At 34.0% G+C, this 21,571-nt stretch overlaps 1 protein-coding gene across 1 annotated transcript in view; it reads right to left on the bottom strand.

Annotated features, from left to right (window-relative positions):
• Nucleotides 1-257: 257 nt before the first annotated feature.
• Nucleotides 258-21,571, bottom strand: part of SP3 (Sp3 transcription factor) — a 60,492-nt gene continuing 39,178 nt past the window's right edge. The window contains exons 5-7 of the mRNA XM_043577074.1: nucleotides 10,047-10,239; nucleotides 4,486-4,682; nucleotides 258-2,025 (exon numbers count right to left, since the gene is read on the bottom strand). Of these exons, the coding sequence (XP_043433009.1) occupies nucleotides 1,709-2,025; nucleotides 4,486-4,682; nucleotides 10,047-10,239 (707 nt within the window). The 3' untranslated portion in view covers nucleotides 258-1,708. The remainder of the gene's footprint in view (nucleotides 2,026-4,485; nucleotides 4,683-10,046; nucleotides 10,240-21,571) is intronic.

A 21,571-nucleotide genomic window follows, 5' to 3' on the forward strand; every position in this document is an offset into this window, starting at 1 on the left:
TACAATTAATGTGAATCAATGTGGACTTAGAATTAAAAGATTTTTTCTCAAAAGTTTTATTTAATGAGCTCATTTTCAGGAGAAAATCAGTCATCTGCTAGGGCCTCTACTCCTCCCTTTTCAAGTAAACTTCTCCCAATAATTTCAGTGTCTGAGATCAAGAATCTGTGAACAAAAGGTGAAGAAAAATGAACCATACAGATTTTTCTTACCCCATACCACTGCAAATATTTTAAATGCATAGGAATACAACAAACTCAAAAGAAAAAAAATAGTGTTTTATTAACTACCACACTGTTATAATACACTTTAAACGTACAATAAGGTAGCCTTTAAGTTTGAGGTGGTCTTAAGAATAACAAATGAACAGAATTCCAAATTTTGAAATAGGTGAACTGCTGCAGTTATAGGTATACATTTAGGAAAATTGTATAGCTCTTACAAGACCAGCAATGAAACTTTATTTTGTACATTTTTTAATAATTGAAAATATAAACAATAATTAAAAAATAAAAAGAAAATACAGCATAATAAAAAACATACATTTCTCAATTAAATGTACTGGATACATATAAATTTTAAGGGAAGAAGCAAAAAAGGAAAATGGTTGATATTTAAGTGCAGACTGACTACCTAGACAAAAAAAAAAAAAAAAAAAAGACTTAAAAAAATATCATAAACCTCTAGTTTTCTATGACTAATATCCATATGGTTGGAGTATCGTCACTATGGAAGTGATTTTATGTTTGCATATGTTATACTTTACTGGTAATTTACATGATGGCTTTTAAGGCCCTGGCAGACATATGGTTTTTGGAAACAAGATTGGATTTTAAAAAAAAAAAAAAAAAAAAAAAAAATCACTGCTAAGACGCAATACACCTTATTTTTTTTGGTCCTCCAATATTCAAGAAAAGGGATAATTCACTTTAACATTTTCTTACCACCCAAATGCCTCAACCTATACATTTTAAACTTTTTTTTTAAACATTGGTTATATTGCCCAACTTCGTTATTGAAAGAATATTAACAAGACATTATTTTGGCAAATTAAATCTTAAACATGGCTTTTCAACAGGATTTTAAAAGGTGACTATCCCTAGAGTTCCATGTTAAAATGTAGTTTTCAAAATCTTACAAGAGTAATGCTTAAAATATTGTACATAGTTAACCTAATTAAAATAATTAGCTTCAAAATGACAAATTGATAAGCTAAGTAAAGCCTACACTATGTAACATTTGCTTGGAAACTTGATTTGTCAGTTATGCATAATAAAAATTCCAGTCATCAAGAAAATTACAAAAATTTTTTTATCATAACATGATTTCTTTCACCCACCAACTTTTTTTTTATCTTACAATAGATAAATACCAACATGTTCTCATTTTTACACTAAACCACACAGGATTGATGCATTTGGTTAGACTACCATTCGCATTGTTAAATTCAATTTTCTCTTTATATAACTTGGTAAAATTTCATTTCTTCTAGATTCCAAAAGTACCTACAAAACCCATGCAATTTTACCATTTTTAATATACTATGGAATATCATACAAAGTAAGGCATTTCAGTGTCATGTATAACCAAGTTACTGTCAATCCAAAAATTTTTGCACATCAATAAAAAGATATCTAAGAACTTAGGAACAATATTCTTCTCACTACTGTATAAAAATAACCACAATGAATAAGTATTTGTGTAATATTTACTCCATTGTCTCGTTTCCAGAAACTGTGACAAGCTGTAAAGGTATTTCAGTGTTGGTAAGGATATCCTGATTGCTGGTGGTGGAAGTATTAACAGTTCCTATCCCTGAAACAGAACCTTGTTGAATATTTGCAAGGATAAGTGTTGTTCCTCCTGCAGTAATCAAAGCATCGTCTCGTGCAGCTTCCACAGATGCCAGCACTGTACTGCTAGAGTGAATACCTTTTTTATTCTGATGTGTTTTAATATGTTTGGCAAGGTGGTCACTTCTCATAAAGCGTTTTGAACATTCTGGACAAACAAATTTCTTCTCACCTGTTAAAAAGAAATTAGGTTACTTAGTTTTTTAAATTCAACATGAATAGACTGATCATCTGCTGAGAAAGAAAATAAGCCAACACTGACAGAGACAGGAAGCACAGTTCAGTTCCATTAAAAGTATATTCGTTTCGTGAGCGGTCCTTGCAAGATTTCTCACATAGAGTACTCTTCCCTCAAAATAAATCTGTCCTCTTTACTTCTGAATGAAAAGTGATCTTCGAAGTTATAGACTGATATTTGGATACGACTTGAATACCTCAGCTATGCCAATAGTTTGTTTTGAAACATCTGTTAGAAGACACCGTAGAGCTAAAAAATGACCATCTGCAAAGAGCACACTGTTTTAAGCTATATTTAAGGTATTATTAGCATGTCATATCCACGATACTAAACCTTTTAAATGTGAATTCAAGGAACTACACAGGGTACTTAAGATTAAAGCAAAAACATAGCCTGTGCTCCAATAAGACTGATAATCCCAGGAATAATGGAGATGGCTAGCTGATGTGATTTTAGCTGAAACAGTCAAGAGCAAGCCTGATATGCCATGATGTTATAGTTAATTCAAGACCCTGATGCCTAACTTTATTTCCCCAGTATGAATAAAATCCTTTTTTTAAATACAAAAGACTGACTGAACTTCTATTATGTTGAAGACAACTACAAAAGAGAATTACTGGAGGAAAAGGCAAAAGGCAAATCTAAAAGGAATCCAGAGAGAAATCAAGTAGTAAACAAATCTTGTATTTTGTGATTCTCTTCAAAATTCTTACCTATCTCTTATTTCAGCACCTCCACCTTAAGTAGGTCCTCATCAGACCTCACGCCTGAACTATGCTGCAGTGACACCCTAAGTCATTCCCCCTCTCCTATCCAGTCAGTCAATGGCAGACAAATCTTCCTTAAATACCAAATCGTATCAGTGTGAAACTTCACCATGACACTAAGTGGTACGGAAATATAAGAATAACTTGCAGATTATGAAATAGATTCTCTACTGCCTAACTTAAAAGGACCTCCATAACATAGCTCAATCCTACTTAACAGAAATGTGCTATACAGAATCTCATCTTCACTCATGGCAAATGGTCTCTCACCTCTTCTAGTCACATATCATTCTATTCTTCTGAGAAGGTATTTCCCAAAATTTCTTTTGGAATTAATCCTGAGAGATGCTCCACAGAAAATGGCACAACAATCAAAGGAGGCTGGGAAATGCTACACATACTACATCTCCCAACTTAAGAGATGCACAGTCTTCTTAATGTTCAATTAATGGTCCTAAGAGGTGTTGCCTTGAAGGTAGCTGGACTAAACCCTGTTTAACTCAGTGTTTCTCACATTTATTTGATCACAGACTTTTTTGTCCCCTTTTATGTTATTCCTTTTTATATCCTGATCAAATTCCACAGAGGAAAATTCTGTTACCAGGCCACTTTAAGGTCCCAGCCCACTGCCCAACAATGTCTTACTATCCCATGCAACACTGATCTCTGTCTCTAAGTATACTTGACCTATTTTCTTATTTTGTTTGCTGCAACTTGAAACAGGTTAAGCTCATCTGTCTAACCTGACAAATAAGACAGAAAATAAGTAGCACATGTAATATATATACTACTACATACTTCACAGGTTATTTTATATATTTAAAGACAATGCAGAAGGTGTGAAAGTAGAGTGAGAGCTTATTTGCTTACTCTAACAGAGAACCTGGATTTGAACCCAGATCTAGGACCAACACTTTCATTTCACCATGCTTCTTCCTTCTAAGCTTTATTGTGACTATAACTATGTATTTTTCAATTCTTCAGTGTTGAGCATAGACTGATGAACACCTTGACCATTATATGGTAGCAGGAGAAAACTCTAAGATACATTAAATTAGGATTTAGTTGGAGTCACTCCTAGGCTCATTTCATGTAACAACCCCACAATACCATGAAAAACAATCAAACAGAAGAGTTCTCCCATCAATAATGCCCTGGTTATTCCTCATTGAAATGTTTTTTGCTTACCTCACAGATACTAAAACAAGAAAAGGTAAAATACTTCAATTTATCAGAAAAAAAAAGAATTATTCTTTAGCATGTTGAAGAAAAATAAAGACAGATCAAGAGTAAAAGCAGACAACTAATTTAAAAGGTTAACATAATAAACAAGAATTGCATAAATGTGGCTTAAGACATTAAACGTTACAGCAAAACAAAAAAAGCTAACTATATAAAAAAAAAAAGCTAACCAAAGTCTGCATAAAATAAAATGTTATTTTACAAGATAAACCATATTGGCTTATTTGGAATTACTGTTCTTAAATTGGTATTACTGAAGATAAAAATTGAATGTAACTAGTCATATTTTAAAAGATTCAGATCAGTAAGATGGGGGGGGGACTTCAAGATACTATGTAGACCTATAAGTCATTTTTTTTTTCAGTTAAAAGTAAATATTAGTAACCTGTATGTGTTCTTCTGTGCCTCTGTAATTCATCACTTCGAGTAAATCTTTTACCACAGAACATCCAGTTACAAACAAAAGGACGCTCCCCAGAATGCCAACGCAGATGAGCTCTCAGATGTGAGGTCTTCCCATAGACTTTACCACATCCTGGTATATGACAAATGTGTTGCTTCTTTTTTCCAAGATTGGTACCTCTAAAAAACACACAGAGAATAATATATACTTCTATGGAAATATTCAAGTAAACATTACTACTTCTATATTCCCAAGCTGAATTTCAAATCGAAGACGTTAACGCCATGAGGTCAATCAGAAACCAAGACCATTTAAGATCAATTTAAATTAAAAAAAATGTGTGTGTGTGTGTGTGTGTATATATATATCAAACATGTAATATCACATTATTAATTTTACTTCAGATTTAATGTGATTGCTGTCCAAATGTAAACATGCTCAAGAATTATATAATTTAAAAGGACATTTCATAAAGACAGATTGTACAAATAAAGCTACTTAAGTATTCTGTCAGAACCATTCACAAATTCAATGCATAGGCCCAATCCATGTCCTAGTGGTATAAGAAACGAAATAGTCTCTTCAAAGTCACAATGTCAGCTAATTTAAAAATTAAATAAACCAAGAAATGACTACATAACCAATCACAGGTACAATAAAAACGATAGGCACCTTAAGCAGACTTTAAATTAACATGACTTAAGCATATTTATTCCTTTATTTGTATAGCCACACCCTGAATATACACGGAGACTTGGGAGAAAATCGTAAAAAAAAAAAAATCTAGACAAAGCTACTGTCATAGCTCCCTTAGCACTACAGAAAATAAATATAAATCAAAATTATCTTTATAGCTAAAATTCCTTTCATATTAACCATGCAAAGATACCCCAAATTACACATCAGAGATATAATAAAATACAGTTTCTCCACAGCATAAAATTTGACATTTGTTACATTTCAGTATTTGATACCAAGAACAGGGTTTGGGAGATATGTGCTTAGATGAATGAACACAGGTATTTTAGCCTAAGCAAGAAGAAAACTTTTTTGATTCCAGAACTGATATTCAAATAGTATTAAACACTATAGAAAGTGTTATTTCCCAAGCTTAAAAAAAAAAAAAAATTGGGCTGGTTACTAAATAAAAATAAATGAGTTTATAAAAAACATGACACTTTAGACTCACTGTCAAAATCATATAAACTCTGCAATGTTTCTGAGATTAAAAAAAGGTACATTTAAGACCCCCCGCCCCGACTTCCCCTCCTCCCCCAATCTCACAGTCTAGGTATATAGCCTGTAAACTGTCCATAAGCCTGAAAATCCTCCTTTATATATTATACCTAGCGTTTTTCAATTTTTACTGGAAAAATGCATATTTCCCCACATTTATATTTTAATGTACTCACACTCAGTAGCATGTGAAATTGCCATAGGACAAACAGTGCTAAACGGTGCAGTGCTGGCTGTTAGATGCCATAGGTGTTCTGAACAGGGAGACATCAATGTGGGCTCCAGTAGTTAGAGAAGGCTTCGTGGAAGAGGTGGGTAGGATTTAGATAGAAAGGAGGGAAGGCATTCCAGGCAGAGGAATAGCATAAGTAAAGACAAGGAGGAGTCATGCTGTTGTCTTAAGGGCAAGGACGTCATAATCTAACACAATTCTAGTTTCTGCTCCAGTCCACCCCCAATTTCTATAACTCTCTTCCAAGAGCTGAGTTGAGTGAAACAGGTTTTTCTGGCTCACCTGCAATGCCAAAGTATTAACCAAAGCCAAGATTTCATTTAATTTAGTTTTTAAAATTTATTTTATTCTTACACAGCCCTAAGAAAAAAGAGTAATGTTTGTGGTTATTGGTGTACAAACCAATTTCACATATTGTGTTCACCATAGCAATTTCACAGAGAACCCAATTCAGTTCACTCTTGTACTCATGACTTCTTGCCTCTATGCTAAGTGTACCACTCAGGTGAATCCATGTGCTTTTATAAACTCAAAAGTGCTAAATACTAACTAAGCAAAATTTAGCTTGAGAGCACTAACAAAGCACAAGATTGTAACAAATTACAGCAACAAATCTGGGTTCTCAAAGAACCAAAGAGCCCGGGAGAGGTATTTTCAATTGAATTATAAGAAAATGAGAAATACTATTTGAAAATGGGACAGGCATCGGGGGGGGGGGGGGGGGGAGATGGGGACAGGATGCACACAAATATATCTAATTTAAGGGAAAAGCCTAACACCCGGGTCCAAATTTCTATTTAAAAAGGAAATTTTATTCAAGATAAGATCTAGATATGTTAGATATGGATTTATGACACGTGATGTGAAGGAAAAGAACTTTCTCAACAAATAAATATAAAGGTAATAATAAAAGATTCAGTCGTAAGTTTTCTTCTTGATTTCCGTAATCAAACCACTAACACCTATACCACCTAGAAAAAACAAACAACTTTGAGTTTCTATTCCTAACTGCCTAAACTTGTTCTCAATAGTTTAACAATGCCAAGACAGAGTGACACAATAAATAATGCTGAATTCTCAGTATGGGAATTAAGAAAAGTGAAGTAAATCAAGTACTTTCTTTTGCTTGGAATGGAAGAAATGAGACACCAACTGAAATTGCTGACAGATTTTGCAAAATAACTTAATTTTTAAAATATGGACTGATGTTTAATCCACACAAACCCCACATAACAATAATGCTTTTAGAATTTATTCTACTTTATTAAAATTACCTGCCTCTTCCACTAGAGTAAAAAGTTTCTGAGGGCTGGTTCTGCTTAATAAATATTGGTTAAATGCCCAGATGAATACAATTTTTAAATATTTAACTATATTTTATACCTTGCTCAAGAAGGTAAACAAAATTTTGTTCTCTGAATATTCCATTTGATATATGTGTATTTTTAAGAATGTAGCTGAGGGAAAAAAGGCCAATATTCTAAAATTTTTAAAGTACTACCCACCTCACCTTTGCAGAACCCTTTAGAATGCCCTGGATTTACTATATGCTATGCTTCTACTAATTAGATGCAACAACTATCAATGATACAATTTTGCCTGTCATGTATATATCAGTTGAAGTTTGTTCAAATGAGCTCTAAGAAACCATAGTTTTTTTTCTTAAGAACTTCCATTTTGATTGCTTAGAATAATTTTAAAAAACGAACTCACGAAAGTTCTAGAAAAAATAAGTCTTTTTTTTTAAGGTATTTCATAAAGACTGATTCACTAAAACTTTTGTGCATAAAACAAAGTTTGCAAAGTTTTAAGTGGTGGAACTCTTCTTTTACTTGTGTAACAATGCATTATACAAACCACTGACAAAGTTGAAAGGCAATATAAAACTAGGAAAAAATATCTGCACATATGACGGTTAAACACACGAATTAACAGATTCACAAAAGACAATTCACAAAAGAAATCTTAAAATGGTAAAATAACACACCAAAAAATGTTCAATCTCACAATGTAACAAAAAATATACTAAATGAAATAATAATGAGGAATTATTTTTCATACCAGACTTTAAAAGGTATTAAAAAAATGATGAAATCCATTGTTGGCAAGGGTGTGGGAAAGCAGATACTTTCATACACCACTGGTAGGAGTTTAACTTGAAACAGATAGAAAAGCAGACAATTCCCTTCGATCCAACAATTTCACTTCTGCCAACTTACAGTGATGAAGTAATCAGACAAAGGTGCAAAAATGTATGTGTAATATTAGAATGACAGCAATAAACTCTCAAAAAAGATGTTAAATTCTTACGCATCCATACAACAGTATTAACAGCCATTAAAAACTTGATGTAGACTCTATACAGACTTGGAAATATGGTCACAAAAATTTTCAAAATAAGAGCAGACATGTAAACAGTGAGAATGATTCCACTTTAAAAGATATGTAAAGTCTGAAAGGATATACACAAAAATGTTATAACGGTTATCCTGACATGGGGTAGAAGTTTGGTATTGTTTTAATATTCTAGATTTCTGAATTTTTATGAGCACATATTAGTTTAATAAATACAAATCTAAAGGAAGTTCATTTTCAAGAAAATACGTTAAGTAAAATATAGGCCAGATCTTGACCCTCAATTAGATTGGACTTTCACGAACAAATTTATCTTTAAAGTTCCTCTAAAAAGGAGAGTAAATTTCAGAAAAGTTATTGTCTAACCAAACTTATTTAAATTGGCCAAAACATGTCAAAGAATAAATAATATTTCAAACAAATAATTACCCAGTAAATAAAAATACCTAAGGATCTGATATAGAAGCAAATCCACTCAAGAGGTAGTAAGTACAGTTTAGTGGTTAATGCTCTGGAGTAAGAAACTGGGTCCAAATCCCAGTTGCATGTTGCTCTTAAGAATCATTCAACCTCTCTGCCTCATTTGTAAGACTTTCTCACATCTAAAACTCAGTAAGCCCTCAATGTTAGCAGTTATTAGTCATTGTTACCATCATTGTGAATGGGCTGGCCAATGTACAAATCAACTAATGACACCAACTGGAAGGCAGATAGGCTCTATTTCTATTAGCTTAAGCTCATTAACTGTGTTAATAGTATATTTTGTCTATTTATGGCATATTTCTGAGAGAGATGTGTCAAGGCTTTTCACTATGACTAGGGATTTGATTAGTATGTCATTAAGAGTCGTATCACAGTTTCTGCTCTCTATATATGTCAATGTTATGGGGGGAAAGTATCGTAACTATTAAATCTCCTTTGGTGAAAACTTCATATTATTAATAAACCTACCCCTATTTAACCATGTGATCCTGATCCTTCATTGTCTGACAGTAACACTGCTATCCAAGTTTTCTAGTTAACATTTGCCTAATAAATCTTTTTCCACCCCTTCAACATTCCTGTGCCAATTTATCTGAGATGCTCCCTATAATTAACATAAGGCTGGATTTTGTTTTTAAAATACAATCTGAGTTTCAAGGTCTTAATTATTAAGCTTAATCCATCCACATTTAATATAATCAGTGATCTGTTTTGAGTTTTTCCTGTCATGTTATTCTGTCTTAACATTTATTTTTTTAAAGTACAGAATTAAAATACTACAGTTCCACTTTCTTAAAAAATTCCATCATTAAGGCTTATTATTCATTTCTGTTGAAAATAGAAAATGTTTATGCTTATCAACTATTTCTGAACTTATTTTTATATAACTGCTATTCTCAAGCTAAAAATCAACTCTTTATCTGTATTTAGGCAAATCTCATTGCTGGTTTGCAAATAGGCTAATTTCTCATAAGGGCCTGTTAAATGGCATCTGTTACATTTCTTTTTAAGGCAAATTAAGTAACTTTAGTTTTAAAAAAGGCACTTCGATCTGAAAATTCTATCTTACATATTTTGTCCCCTAACTTTTTCTGCCACACTCATACAGACATACACACAAAATGATCATGTAATGAGAAATTTCCCATAATTAAGTGATACCGCATGCAGTATTTCAAAAATTAGGGTGATGATATTAGCAGTGTTAAAAAAAAGAGTATGTTTCATGTGTGCATACCTCCCACCACCTTCTTTACAGTTGGGACAGGTGCAAGCTACCCTTCGAAGTCTTTTTCCTTCTTGATGTTGTTGGTCCCCTTCTTCATCTACCACCTGCACTCTTAAGTGTGTTAGATCATTGGTATTCAATGTAGAATCACCACTGAGCTGCCACTCTTCAGGATCAGGTTCTTCTTCCTTGATCCTAATATCTAAAGAAAAAAGCAAATACAGATGAGAAGCAGCCCACTGGCCCAAAAAGCATGAGATGTGAGCCTCTCTAAGGTAAAGTGAATACTATGTAAAAGTCAAAAATCATGTCTATGGAACATAACCATTGGTCCTAAACATAATCATTGGTTCTCATTTCTATCTTACTCTAAAGATCAAAGAATTCAGCCAAAAAGAGAATAAAGCCAGCATGAGAGCTTGCTTTTTAAAAGATTTATTAAGAAAAGTAATTTTCATATGTGGAATTTAAGATACAAAACAGATGAACATAAGGGAAGGGAAGCAAAGATAATGTAAAAACAGGGTGGGGGACAAAACATAAGAGACTCTTAAATACAGGGAACAAACAGGGTTGCTGGAGGGGCTGTGGGTGGGGGGATGGGTTAAATGGGTAAGGGGCATTAAAAGGAGGACACTTGTAGTACTAGGTGTTATACACAGGGGATGAATCACTGGAATCTACTCCTGAAATGATTATTGCACTACATATGCTAACTAACTTGGATGTAAATTAGAAAGAAAGAAAGAAAGAAAGAAAGAAAGAAAGAAAGAAAGAAAGAAAGAAAGAAAGAAAGGGAAAGACATTTTTTTTTAAGCACGCTAAGGCTAAATCACAATCTGAAACTTCAATTATATACTCGTTCAGCTAATCAATAAATCCAACAGTCAATTCAGATTGGAGCAAATTCTAAAACCCTTCACAGCCTATATCAATCGTCCCTATCAATAGGCACTATGTGAATGCAAAAGAAGGGATCATTCACTTGAAACTGTTACTCACAAATCTAACCTTTAAATTAAGTCATCATTACTAAAATATCTATAATGGCCACGATGTCACTATAGAAGGAGACAGAAATATGAGAGACAGTTTCTATTTTCAAGGAGTTTTATTACAAACCAGATTGGGAAACAAAATGAGGAGGCAATGGTAAGGAAGAATGGACATGGCAGGAAGTTGTGTCATTTTCTCAGCAGAGCCAAACATCTTTATATCGATAATGATACAATATCATTTTCTACATGAAAACGAAGAGGTTTTTCATCTCAGAAAACTTTTTTAAAGAAACAATACAGGATTTAAAACAAACACTGAATATAACCATCTTCGGTAAAGCAAATTCTCACAGATTTTTATTCTGATTTATGTAGTAAGTAAACCAAAAATCTTAATGGAAAATTATTATTTTAAATCCAAATTAGTCACTAATAATTGGGGCAAAAATAGCTTTAAAAAAATCAAATGTGTCTTGTAACTGATGAATTTAAACTAATGAAAACTAGAATGTATAACCAACAACCAAGAAAAACACCTCAAACAGTGTAAAACTAGTTTATTTTATCAGGATAACCACAACAAAGTATTGGGGGGGGGGGGGGGAGTAGGAAGAAAGGGAAGAAGCATGGCATGGGCAACAGGGTAGAGAGCAGTGCCATTCACCAAAATAGGAAATACTGGAGAAAGACCAAGTAGAATTAAAGAAGGACAGTTAATGAGTTCAAGGTTCAAGACCATGGAGTCTGAACGAGTACAGAAGCAGGACCTATACCTTTGGAGCTCAAAATAGAGGCAAGTGCTGGAGATACAGAAATTATCGGTATATATACAGTGATGGGAGTCTTTCCAAAGAAGTAGGTTAGATCACTCCACGACTATAAAGAGGATGAGAAAAGAAAGTAGCCAGTGAGGAATACAAACATTTAGGGAACAGGCAAAAGAGGAGGAACCTGCAAAGGAAATTAGTATCCAGGAAAATGTGCTACATCAATGAAAGAATGTGTTTCAAGAAAGAAAGGAAGTGGTCAACATCAAATACTGCAAATAAGTTAAGAAAGAAACCAAGAAAGTGGGCAAGAAGTGCGAATGTGTTTAATAACAAGTACAGATAAGTTTTTCAAGAAGTCTGGTTTAAGAGAGAGACAAAAATATGGCAATAGAAGCTTGAGAGGACCAAAGAGGAGAATTAAGGGGAGGGAGTGTTTTGTTTTATGTTTAAAGACACAAAAAACTTGAACATGTTTAAATGCTATGAGAAAGATCTACTACAGAGAGACTGGTTGAAAATACAGGATTTTGAAACCCCTAAAAAGTGAGGAGGGGATGATGACCCATAGAACCTACAAGTTCAGCTGATGGAGCACAGCCACAACTCCCTCTACAAGCACATTTGTTCATCCCATAAGTAATTAGCTGCTATGTGCTGTGAACAATGCTAGACTCCAGATGCAGAGAGAATTCGATGGCTAGAAATTGAAGGAAAATTGGTTTCTATTTGCTCAGTGAAAAGATGAAGAATTACACTATATATAAAATTCCTCCAAATACAAAACATAAATATGTATTGACTTCTGTTCCTTTATAATCTGATGTCCATCTGTATCACTATGACCAGATACGTAAGTACTTGCACAAATATTGCATAATACTAGCTTTGTAAGTTAAAGAAAAGACACAGTACATGGATACCACATATCCAGAGTAGAGTAAGTTTGAAGTCCACACATGAGGCAGTTTATCAGATGTTTTTAAAGCTGCTCATCTTACATTATTTGTGATGAGGCAGCAGGTAAAAAGGAGGACAAAATACTAATATCAAGGATGGATAAAGCAGTCTAGAGAGACAGAAGACTTGAAGACACCAAAGAGAAGAAAAAAAAGCAATTGATGAGAGAGGGCAAGAATGAAATGCAACTTGACTGAGGGAATGAAGATATTATATAGCATGTTCCTGCCCCCCATTGCTAGTTCTCTTACTGGAACCTACAAAATACGTTTAAACATTGTGTCGTGGACATAAATACTCACAATTTAGTGTCCTTTCTTACTGAATCTGAATACAGCACAAGCAAAAAAACTTCACATGTAAATTGAACCCATCTTGTCCACCAACCAACCTTCTCCTGGCATCTCCTTTAGTTGACAGCATTACAAGTCACCTAATTTTTCGGACTATCAACTCTAGCTGAGTCCTGTCAGTCCATTGCCAGCCTCTCATCTTCCTCTTTTGCTAATCCATCTTCTCCACAGCCTCTAAAATGTTCTTAAATAAAAATCTAATGACATCACCTTCCTGATAACCATACTTACACTAATTCTCTATTTTCTACAGTATAAAGACCACACTCATTAATTAACTTGGTATTCAAGAATGTTCTCAACCTGGCCCCAGCCTGGTCTTCCAAACCTCACTATTAAAAACACTGAAATTCTCAGGGCTCCTGGGTGGCTCAGTGGGTTAAGCATCTGACTCTTGATTTTGGTTCAGGTCATCATCTCACAGCTCATGGGATCAAGCCCCACACACATCAGTGGGAGCCTGCTTGGGATTCTCTTTCTACCCCTCTTCCACTTGCACTCTCTCCCTCAAAAAAAAAAAAAAAAAAAAAAAAAAACCACTGAAATTCTCACCATTTTCAGAATACATGCCCTCTCTCAATGTCACTCCCTTGTGTGTGCATCTTGCCTGGACTGTTTTCTATCTCTTTTCCTTTTTCATCGAACTAACCTCTATTTATCCTTAAAGGCTACTTCAAATGTCATCTTTTTCATATATACTTATGGTAGAATTATATTTATTGTCTCATACATCCCTTTAGATATTGAGTGCTTCACTCCAAAGTGCTCAGAAAATACAATCTGACTAAATGAACAAAAACTTCCCTAAGGAGGAACTTCCAATATAGGCAATAATCTACCTGGAGAGACTTTGCCCTCTGCTTCTCTATGCTCCTTCTATCTGCAAATAATACATAAAGAGAAGTGTTTTTTTTATAAGATTAAAAGTCATTTCATAGGGACAGGACCACTAAGTGTTCACTAAAAATAATAGATTAATTGCCCAAAATGTGTTACACCAATTTTTAAATCACTCCACTTGTTCATACGCAATCTGGGGTATTTTAGAATCTTAATGATAAAATTAATTAACCCAATAAATTGGAAATAATTCCCCTTTGCTAACTGCATATCATTTTAATTACAGACACCTTAAAAATAAGTCTCCAGTACTAGGCAGTCAAGGTTACATCTTCCTCAATAGCTGAGTGTAGACGACAGGAAAATATTTTTTACGTGCTCTATTAATGTCTTACATGTAGTACCTAATCATTCTTAGAAATCTATTTGTAAGGCTCAGAGGAAAGGGAAGTAATAATCCATCAAAATAGACCATACAAGTATGAAGAAGTACCCAATATTATTAGGTATCAGGAAAATAAAAAGCAAAATCACAATGAGGTATCATACCACCACAATGGCTAACATTCAAAACAGACCAGGCCAACTGTTGGCAAAGTAGTGGAATAACTAAAACTCTCCCACACTGCTAGTGGGTGTATAAATCGGTTTAATTTTAGAAAACCTTTTGACCATATCTTCTAAAACTAAACCTATGCATACCCTATAACCCAAGCAATTTCACTCCAACAGAAATGCATACACTAAAAGTTCACCCTAAATGAAACAATTCCAATGTCCACCAGTATTAGAATGGAAAATAAATCACAATATATTCATTCATACAGTTAAATGTGTTAAAACAATGAAAATTAACAACCTATATGCAACAGGAATGAATGTCACAAACATAATTTAAAACAAAAGGCTCACAATTTTTCTCTGTCTCTCTAGAAATTCTATTTTTATATAAAGCTTAAAACAGGTAAAACTACTCTACGGTGACTGCCTATCTTTAAAAAGGGGTAATAACTGGGTCTAAGGAGATTGCTGGTTTGTTCATAATGTCCTATAGTTTGATCTGGGTAATTTTTCCTAGGTGTTCATTCTATAAAAATTCATCAAGGTACACACATATGATTTTACATTTTTCTGAATGTGTATTATACTTCAATATAAATATTATTCTAAATAAAAATTTTTTTGAGTAATCTATAGATTACTTAGGAATTCTGTGTCAATCAGCTTCTTTTGTTGCGGCTTCATCTCTAGTTCCTTATAACCAACTAACACCTTTCCCCGACATAGGAATTTAAAACAAAACAAAACAAAACAAAACCTTTAAGAGATGAGTGTGCTCTAAAAATTAAGCCCGTAAACTGAAGTTTAGAATATAATATTATTCACTTAACAAGTATGTGAGTGACAATAATGTGCCAGGCACTGTTGTAGGTTCTAAGGATAAACAGTTAATACAACAGTTACCTTCATCAAGTTTCCTATTTAGTTGCGAGAAGACAGAACAATTAAGTAAATACACAGCATTTTAGGTGATAAAGTGTAATGAGAATGGTAAAGAGAGCAGGAAGTGAAAGGAGTGAAATACTAGCTGTTTTAAATAGAGGGGTCAGAGAAAACTGCCTGGAGGCAAAGGATGAGCAAGGTGGAAGAAAGTATTCTGGGCAGAAGGAAAAGCAAGTTGGATGCATGTTTGGTGTATTCAAGGAAAAGCAAAGAGGCCTGTGCGGGTAGAATGAAATGAATATGGAGAAAGTGTAGTAAGAGATAAGATCACAAAGTAAAAATGTGGAAGAGGAGGAGAGATGATCATATATGATGTTACACATTGCATATTACCTCATAGACCATTATAAGGACTTTACATTTCATTCAGAGTGAGGGAAGCCACCAAGGCATTAGGCGTAGAAGGGTGATATAATTTAAATTACATCTTACTAAAATAAATTCAGTATCACTCTGGATGCTGCATTAAAGAGACTGTTGGGAACAAGGACATAAGTAGGGAAACTAATTAAATTAGGGAGCTAATATATAATTACCAAAACAAAAGATGATAGTGGCCTAAAATTAAGGTGTTATTGAGGAAGTAGTAAGGACTGGCCAGTCAGGTAGAGTCCATGACATTTGCTAACAACCTGTTAATTACTAACAGGTTTTTTTGTGAGGTGTGAGAACAAGAAAGGAGTTAAAGACAATTCTAAGGTTTTTGTGCTGTGTAATAAAAGAGATGGAGCTGCCATTAACTGAGATAGGGTAGACTGGAAGGTGAAAAGACTGTGGGAGAAGGGTGCCAATCAGGCCCCCATTTTTGGATATGAAAGTTTGGAGGTGCCTATGAAATAACCAAATGATGATGCTCATCAGGCAGTTGATGGCTCTGGAGTTCAGGCAAAAGCATGCCCTGCAGATATAAATTTGGACATCCATCAGCATATACAGCTGATTATTGAGAGTGACTTGGAATGGAATACAGACAAAAGGAAACCCTGGGCACTTCGACGTTCACAAGTAGAGGAGACTAAAAGGAACCAGCCAGAGACACGAGGAAACTAGTGTCCAGAAAGCAAGTGAAGCAGTCATTTCAAGAACATAATCATAGGTGTCAGTGCTTGATGAGTCAGGTAAAATGAAGACTGAGAAATGACTTTTGGATGTAAAAATGTGGTAATCACTGGTGATCTTGACAAAAACTGCTGCAGTAGAGAAGTTAGGACACAATCCTGCCTAGAGTAGATTGAAAGAATGAAAGATGAATTGCAAACAAGTACATACGACACTTCCCAAGAGTTATGCTGGGAAAGCAAGCATTCTAAGAATGTCACTGAAGTTCCTAAGCTAGCCAACAAAGGCAGATTTAACACGTCTAGTAGCAAATACATGTATTAACATATACTAACAATATAAAAAATGAATATGCTTAAAAAAACAAATGTGCTTATTTAAAAGGACTTTGGGTACATAAGAAAAAACAAGTTTAAATGCAAAAAAAAAATTGAAGCAATATAAATAGAAATTCTCAAAGAGGGATGCCTGCGTGGCTCAGATGGTTAAGCATCTGACTGTTGATTTTAGTTCAGGTCATGATCTCATGGTTGGTGGGATCAAGCCCCCCGCCAGGCTCTGCACTGACAGCATGGAGCCTGCTTGGGATTCTCTCTCTATTCCCCTCTCTCTCTCTGCCTCTCCCTGCTGGTGCACGTGTGCAACGCTTTCTCTTTCTCTCAAACATTAAAAAAAAAGAATGTTAAAATAAACAGCACTTTTTTTTAAAGTTTATTTATTTATTTTGAGAGAGAGAGAGAGAGAGAGAGAGAGAGAGAATCCCAAGGGCTAGAACTCACAAACCCCGAGATCATGACCACAGCCAAAATCAGGAGTTGAAGGCTTAACCAACTAAGCCCAGGTGCCCCAATGGCACTATTTTTAAAATTATATTTACTCTCTACCTCAAAATGTTTAAATTTCCTTTTCATCTGGTTTGGTATATGGCAGTATTGTCTCACGTTTATGGTTGTTTTGGCCTACCATAATAAAACAAAATAGGAAGGAAGGGAGGGAGGGAGAAAAAGAGAAAGAGAAAGAAGGAAGGAGGAAAGAAAGTTTGGCTGCTTTTGTGGATTAGGAAGATAAAGCCAGCCAGTGGTCTCCAAATCTTTGATTGGCACTATTAGTAAAGCTGTGAATATGCACCCCATAAATATTAAGCATATACACTCTAATTGACTATAAAATATTAGAAAACAAATACATGTAAGAGATTAACAATTTTAATTTTATTGTTAATTACAGTAGCTCAATATTAGATAATGCCACACAAAATATTTAGGGCAAGATTCAATGTTATCAATAGCAGAGAGAAAGTGACTACTCTGCCATTTTCTTGGGTGTTCAGTGATAACTTCATTTTCTTTGCTAGTCAATGCATGGCTTCTTTACGTGGATATTAAAGACACTTGTCCACTTTAAAGGTTATTTAGTTAAAATCAGAAAATATAAATTCATTCAATTCAAGGATATATAAATAGCAATATGCAGCATCGTGCTAAAAGCATGTAAAAAGAGAGAGAGAGTGAGCAGGCATATCATATGTAACACAAACAGAGCTGACATGGAATCAATGAAGGCACCAGTGGTAATCTGTATGTATAATCAATATTAGTCAGGCATTAATAACCCAGGACATGCATAGATTTCTATTAAAAATATTACCAGAAAATGCTAAACGCTTCCTCCTAAGACTATTTATCAACAGAGCTAATAGAATATTTAAGATACATTCTTAACTGGTTTATCAAGTCTGGAATATGCATATTTAATTTAAATAAATAATACTAGATAAATATGAATTACCATACTGTTGATAAAATGAGATATTCTCCTTTATCAATAGTATATCATTAGGATTTTTGTTGTTCTTATCAAAGGCTTTCATATTCTGCCTTCAATTTTTTAAGCTCTGATGAAATTATTTCATTTGATTCTAAAGTTTTATTTACATTTTCCCTTTAATCAGTTTCACCTGCCATAAAAAAAAAAAAATCACCTGAACAGAATTATAGGATAATCCTACAAGATCTCATATATTATTTTAATTAGATTTTCACATTCATAATTATTCAGATTCCTAAGGATATGTGAGAGCTACCAAGTCTCTTTTTCCAATTTTTCTTTCAAGGAGCTAGTTCTAAACTCCAGACATTGATTCCTAGAAATATAACTGTGCTAGTCTAATCAAAAGAAATGAACACTTTAGGGGAAAGTTTTAAAACCAAACTTTATTCCTTTACCTATTTTAAACAAAATATATGTACATATATTATCTGTGCTTTAACATGAAGCAATCTCTTCCCCACAAATCCTATCTCTCTAAACCTAGATTATTCTTCTATGACTGCTCCCTTCCCCCTACTTAAAATTAATCTTTCATCTCTACTAATCTTTTTCAAATCCTCCTTCTCTTTTTTATAGCAGTTTTCAGAATCATCTTCAAAGCTTTTCTACCCAAATAGAGATTATACAATAGGATTATTCATCCTAGTAAATATAGACAATAGAAGCTTTTATCAGATACACACACACACAAATGTAAACATAATTAGAAAGAACTGATTTTCTAATATGCCTTATAGAAGACTTCACTTTATAACCATACCACAAATATATGAGAAAAAGGCTATGTGACTTGCAATTAATATACTGTAAACAGTAAAATATTAAGTCTCTGTTAAAGGGAGCAGCGTTCTATCAAATAACACTTAAGATTTACTCCTTGTTCGGACACTACTGTAAGCACTTAATATATATTCCTCTACTTAATAGATAAGAAAACAAACATTAGTAGTTTCAAGTAGTTAGAAGTCACATAATCAAAAATGGATAGAGTCAGAACACAAGGAAAAAAAATTATGCAAAACATACTCCAACTATTGCTAAAAATCGGTTCTCTACCAGGGTTAGTTCCCAGGAAAAGTAGCTTAAGTAAGTTAGCTTCCCTACATATGAATATATGTCTTTAACTGTAGTTTGATCAAATGAAATTAATGTGACTTTTAAAATCTGGGGAGGATAAAGAAAATGTTGTATATACCTACAATGGAATACTGTACAGCCTTACCAAAAAAAAAAAAAGAAAAGGAAATCCTGTCACATGCTACAATATGGATAAACTTGAAAACATTATATGCTAAGTGAAATAAGCCATTCACAGAAGAACAAATGCTGTATGATTCTACTAATATGAAGTATCTAAAGTAGTCAAAATCACAGAAACAAAGTAGAAAGGTGGTTGCTACGCACTAGGGAGAGGGAAGATGGGAAATGGATACAGTTTCAGTTTTACAAGAGGAAGAGCTCTAGAGATCTGTCCCATGAAGGTTGAGTGTTAACTACAGAACTAGACACTTAAACATGGTTAAGATGGTACATTTAATGTGATGTGCTTTTTACAATAAAAAAAAATCTGGAAAAATCTTCCCTGTTGCTTCCCACCATAGAGGACTTCATTTGAGGATCCTCACAGATAAAATCTTCAATGTCACAGATAACAAGTTCAGAATAACTGTAAAGGATACACATCAATATAAGACAGTACTGCAGACAGTATAAGGCTCCTCCCTTCCCCCATAAGTTTTACAGACTAGTTTTCCTCTCTCCCTCAGATAAGAAGAGACTTTAAAGTTACTCTGAAGTTTAAAAAAAAAAAAAAAAAAAAGATAAAAGTTGTTCTCTACCACATTCCCAGGTTAAAATACCAAAAAGGATGACAGTTTCCAATAATCCTTGACTGCTAAGGAACAGCAAGAAAGTGATCTGTTACAAGTGGTTATCACAACTCTATTCATGCCCTAATAGTACCAAACATTCATTCTAAGAGTAGATTCAGTTTTCGGAGACAACTGAAGATGAACTGAAGTGACATATTATGACTATATTAAATACTTAAACTGGGAGATAAAACATTATGTTATGTGACCATAACACAAGCTGGATCTTATAGAAGTTAATTAACATTCTTACCACCTAATTTCTAAATATTCTATCCCTGGAAACAACTTCCTAGTCTAAGTATATGATGACAAAATTACACTTAAAAAAACTCTTTTTCCTTAGTAAAAAAGCAAGGGTGGAAATCTACAAAAACAGCAATCAAAAAGTTATGTATGATTCTTTAACCTCACCTCACACAATCCTATTCTCAGTTTTCATGCCAGCTACCCAATAAACTTCTTCCATGTTCAGATATATACATGTTTCATTACTCATCAAGCATGCAAGCAAAAAAAAAAAAAAAAAAAAAAAAAAAAAAAAACACCTCTACATTGATTTCATTACTAAGTCATTCTCATTTCATGTTGCAAGAACTCTCTTCTAAAATACATGGTTTGCAATCCTCTCTTAAAATATCTCTTTACCAATACTGAGTTGCATGTTAACTAAAATTTTTAAAAATATATTTCTTTAAAAAATAGTCATTACAGATTTCAGTTATGTTTTTTAGACACTACATATTATCATAACTTCTTGAAATACAATGGCAATGGAATACAGCATAATATAAACTCATTTTCTCAAATTTAAATAAGGTAGGCTCTTTTCATTAAGTTTTAATTATAAAAACTTAAAATTAAACACTGGAGAAGAGTATTATCTACTACTTCAATGTTTATTTGTATACCACTTTTTTTTAAAATGTTTTTATTTATTTTTGCAACAGAGAGAGACAGAACATGAGCAGGGGAGGGCCAAAGAGAGAGGGAGACACAGAATCGGAAGCAGGCTCCAGGCTCTGAGCTGTCAGCACAGAGCCTGATGCGGGGCTCGAACCCACAGACTGTGAGATCATGACCTGAGCCGAAGTCGGACGCTTAACCGACAAGCCACCCAGGCGCCCCTACTTTATTTTTGTTAATGTTTATTTATTTTTGAGAGAGAGAGCACACGCACACAAGAGAGGGAGGGACATGGGGGGTGGGGGTGGGGGACACAGGATCCAAAGCGGGCTCTGCACTGACAGCAGAAAGCCCATTTGCAGGGCTTGAACTCACGAATCATGAGATCACAATCTGAGCCGAGGTTGGACACTCAACCAACTGAGGCTCCTGGGTGCCCTTCGAATC

Source organism: Prionailurus bengalensis, chromosome C1, assembly GCF_016509475.1.
Source record: "Prionailurus bengalensis isolate Pbe53 chromosome C1, Fcat_Pben_1.1_paternal_pri, whole genome shotgun sequence".
Taxonomy (NCBI): Eukaryota; Metazoa; Chordata; class Mammalia; order Carnivora; family Felidae; genus Prionailurus; species Prionailurus bengalensis.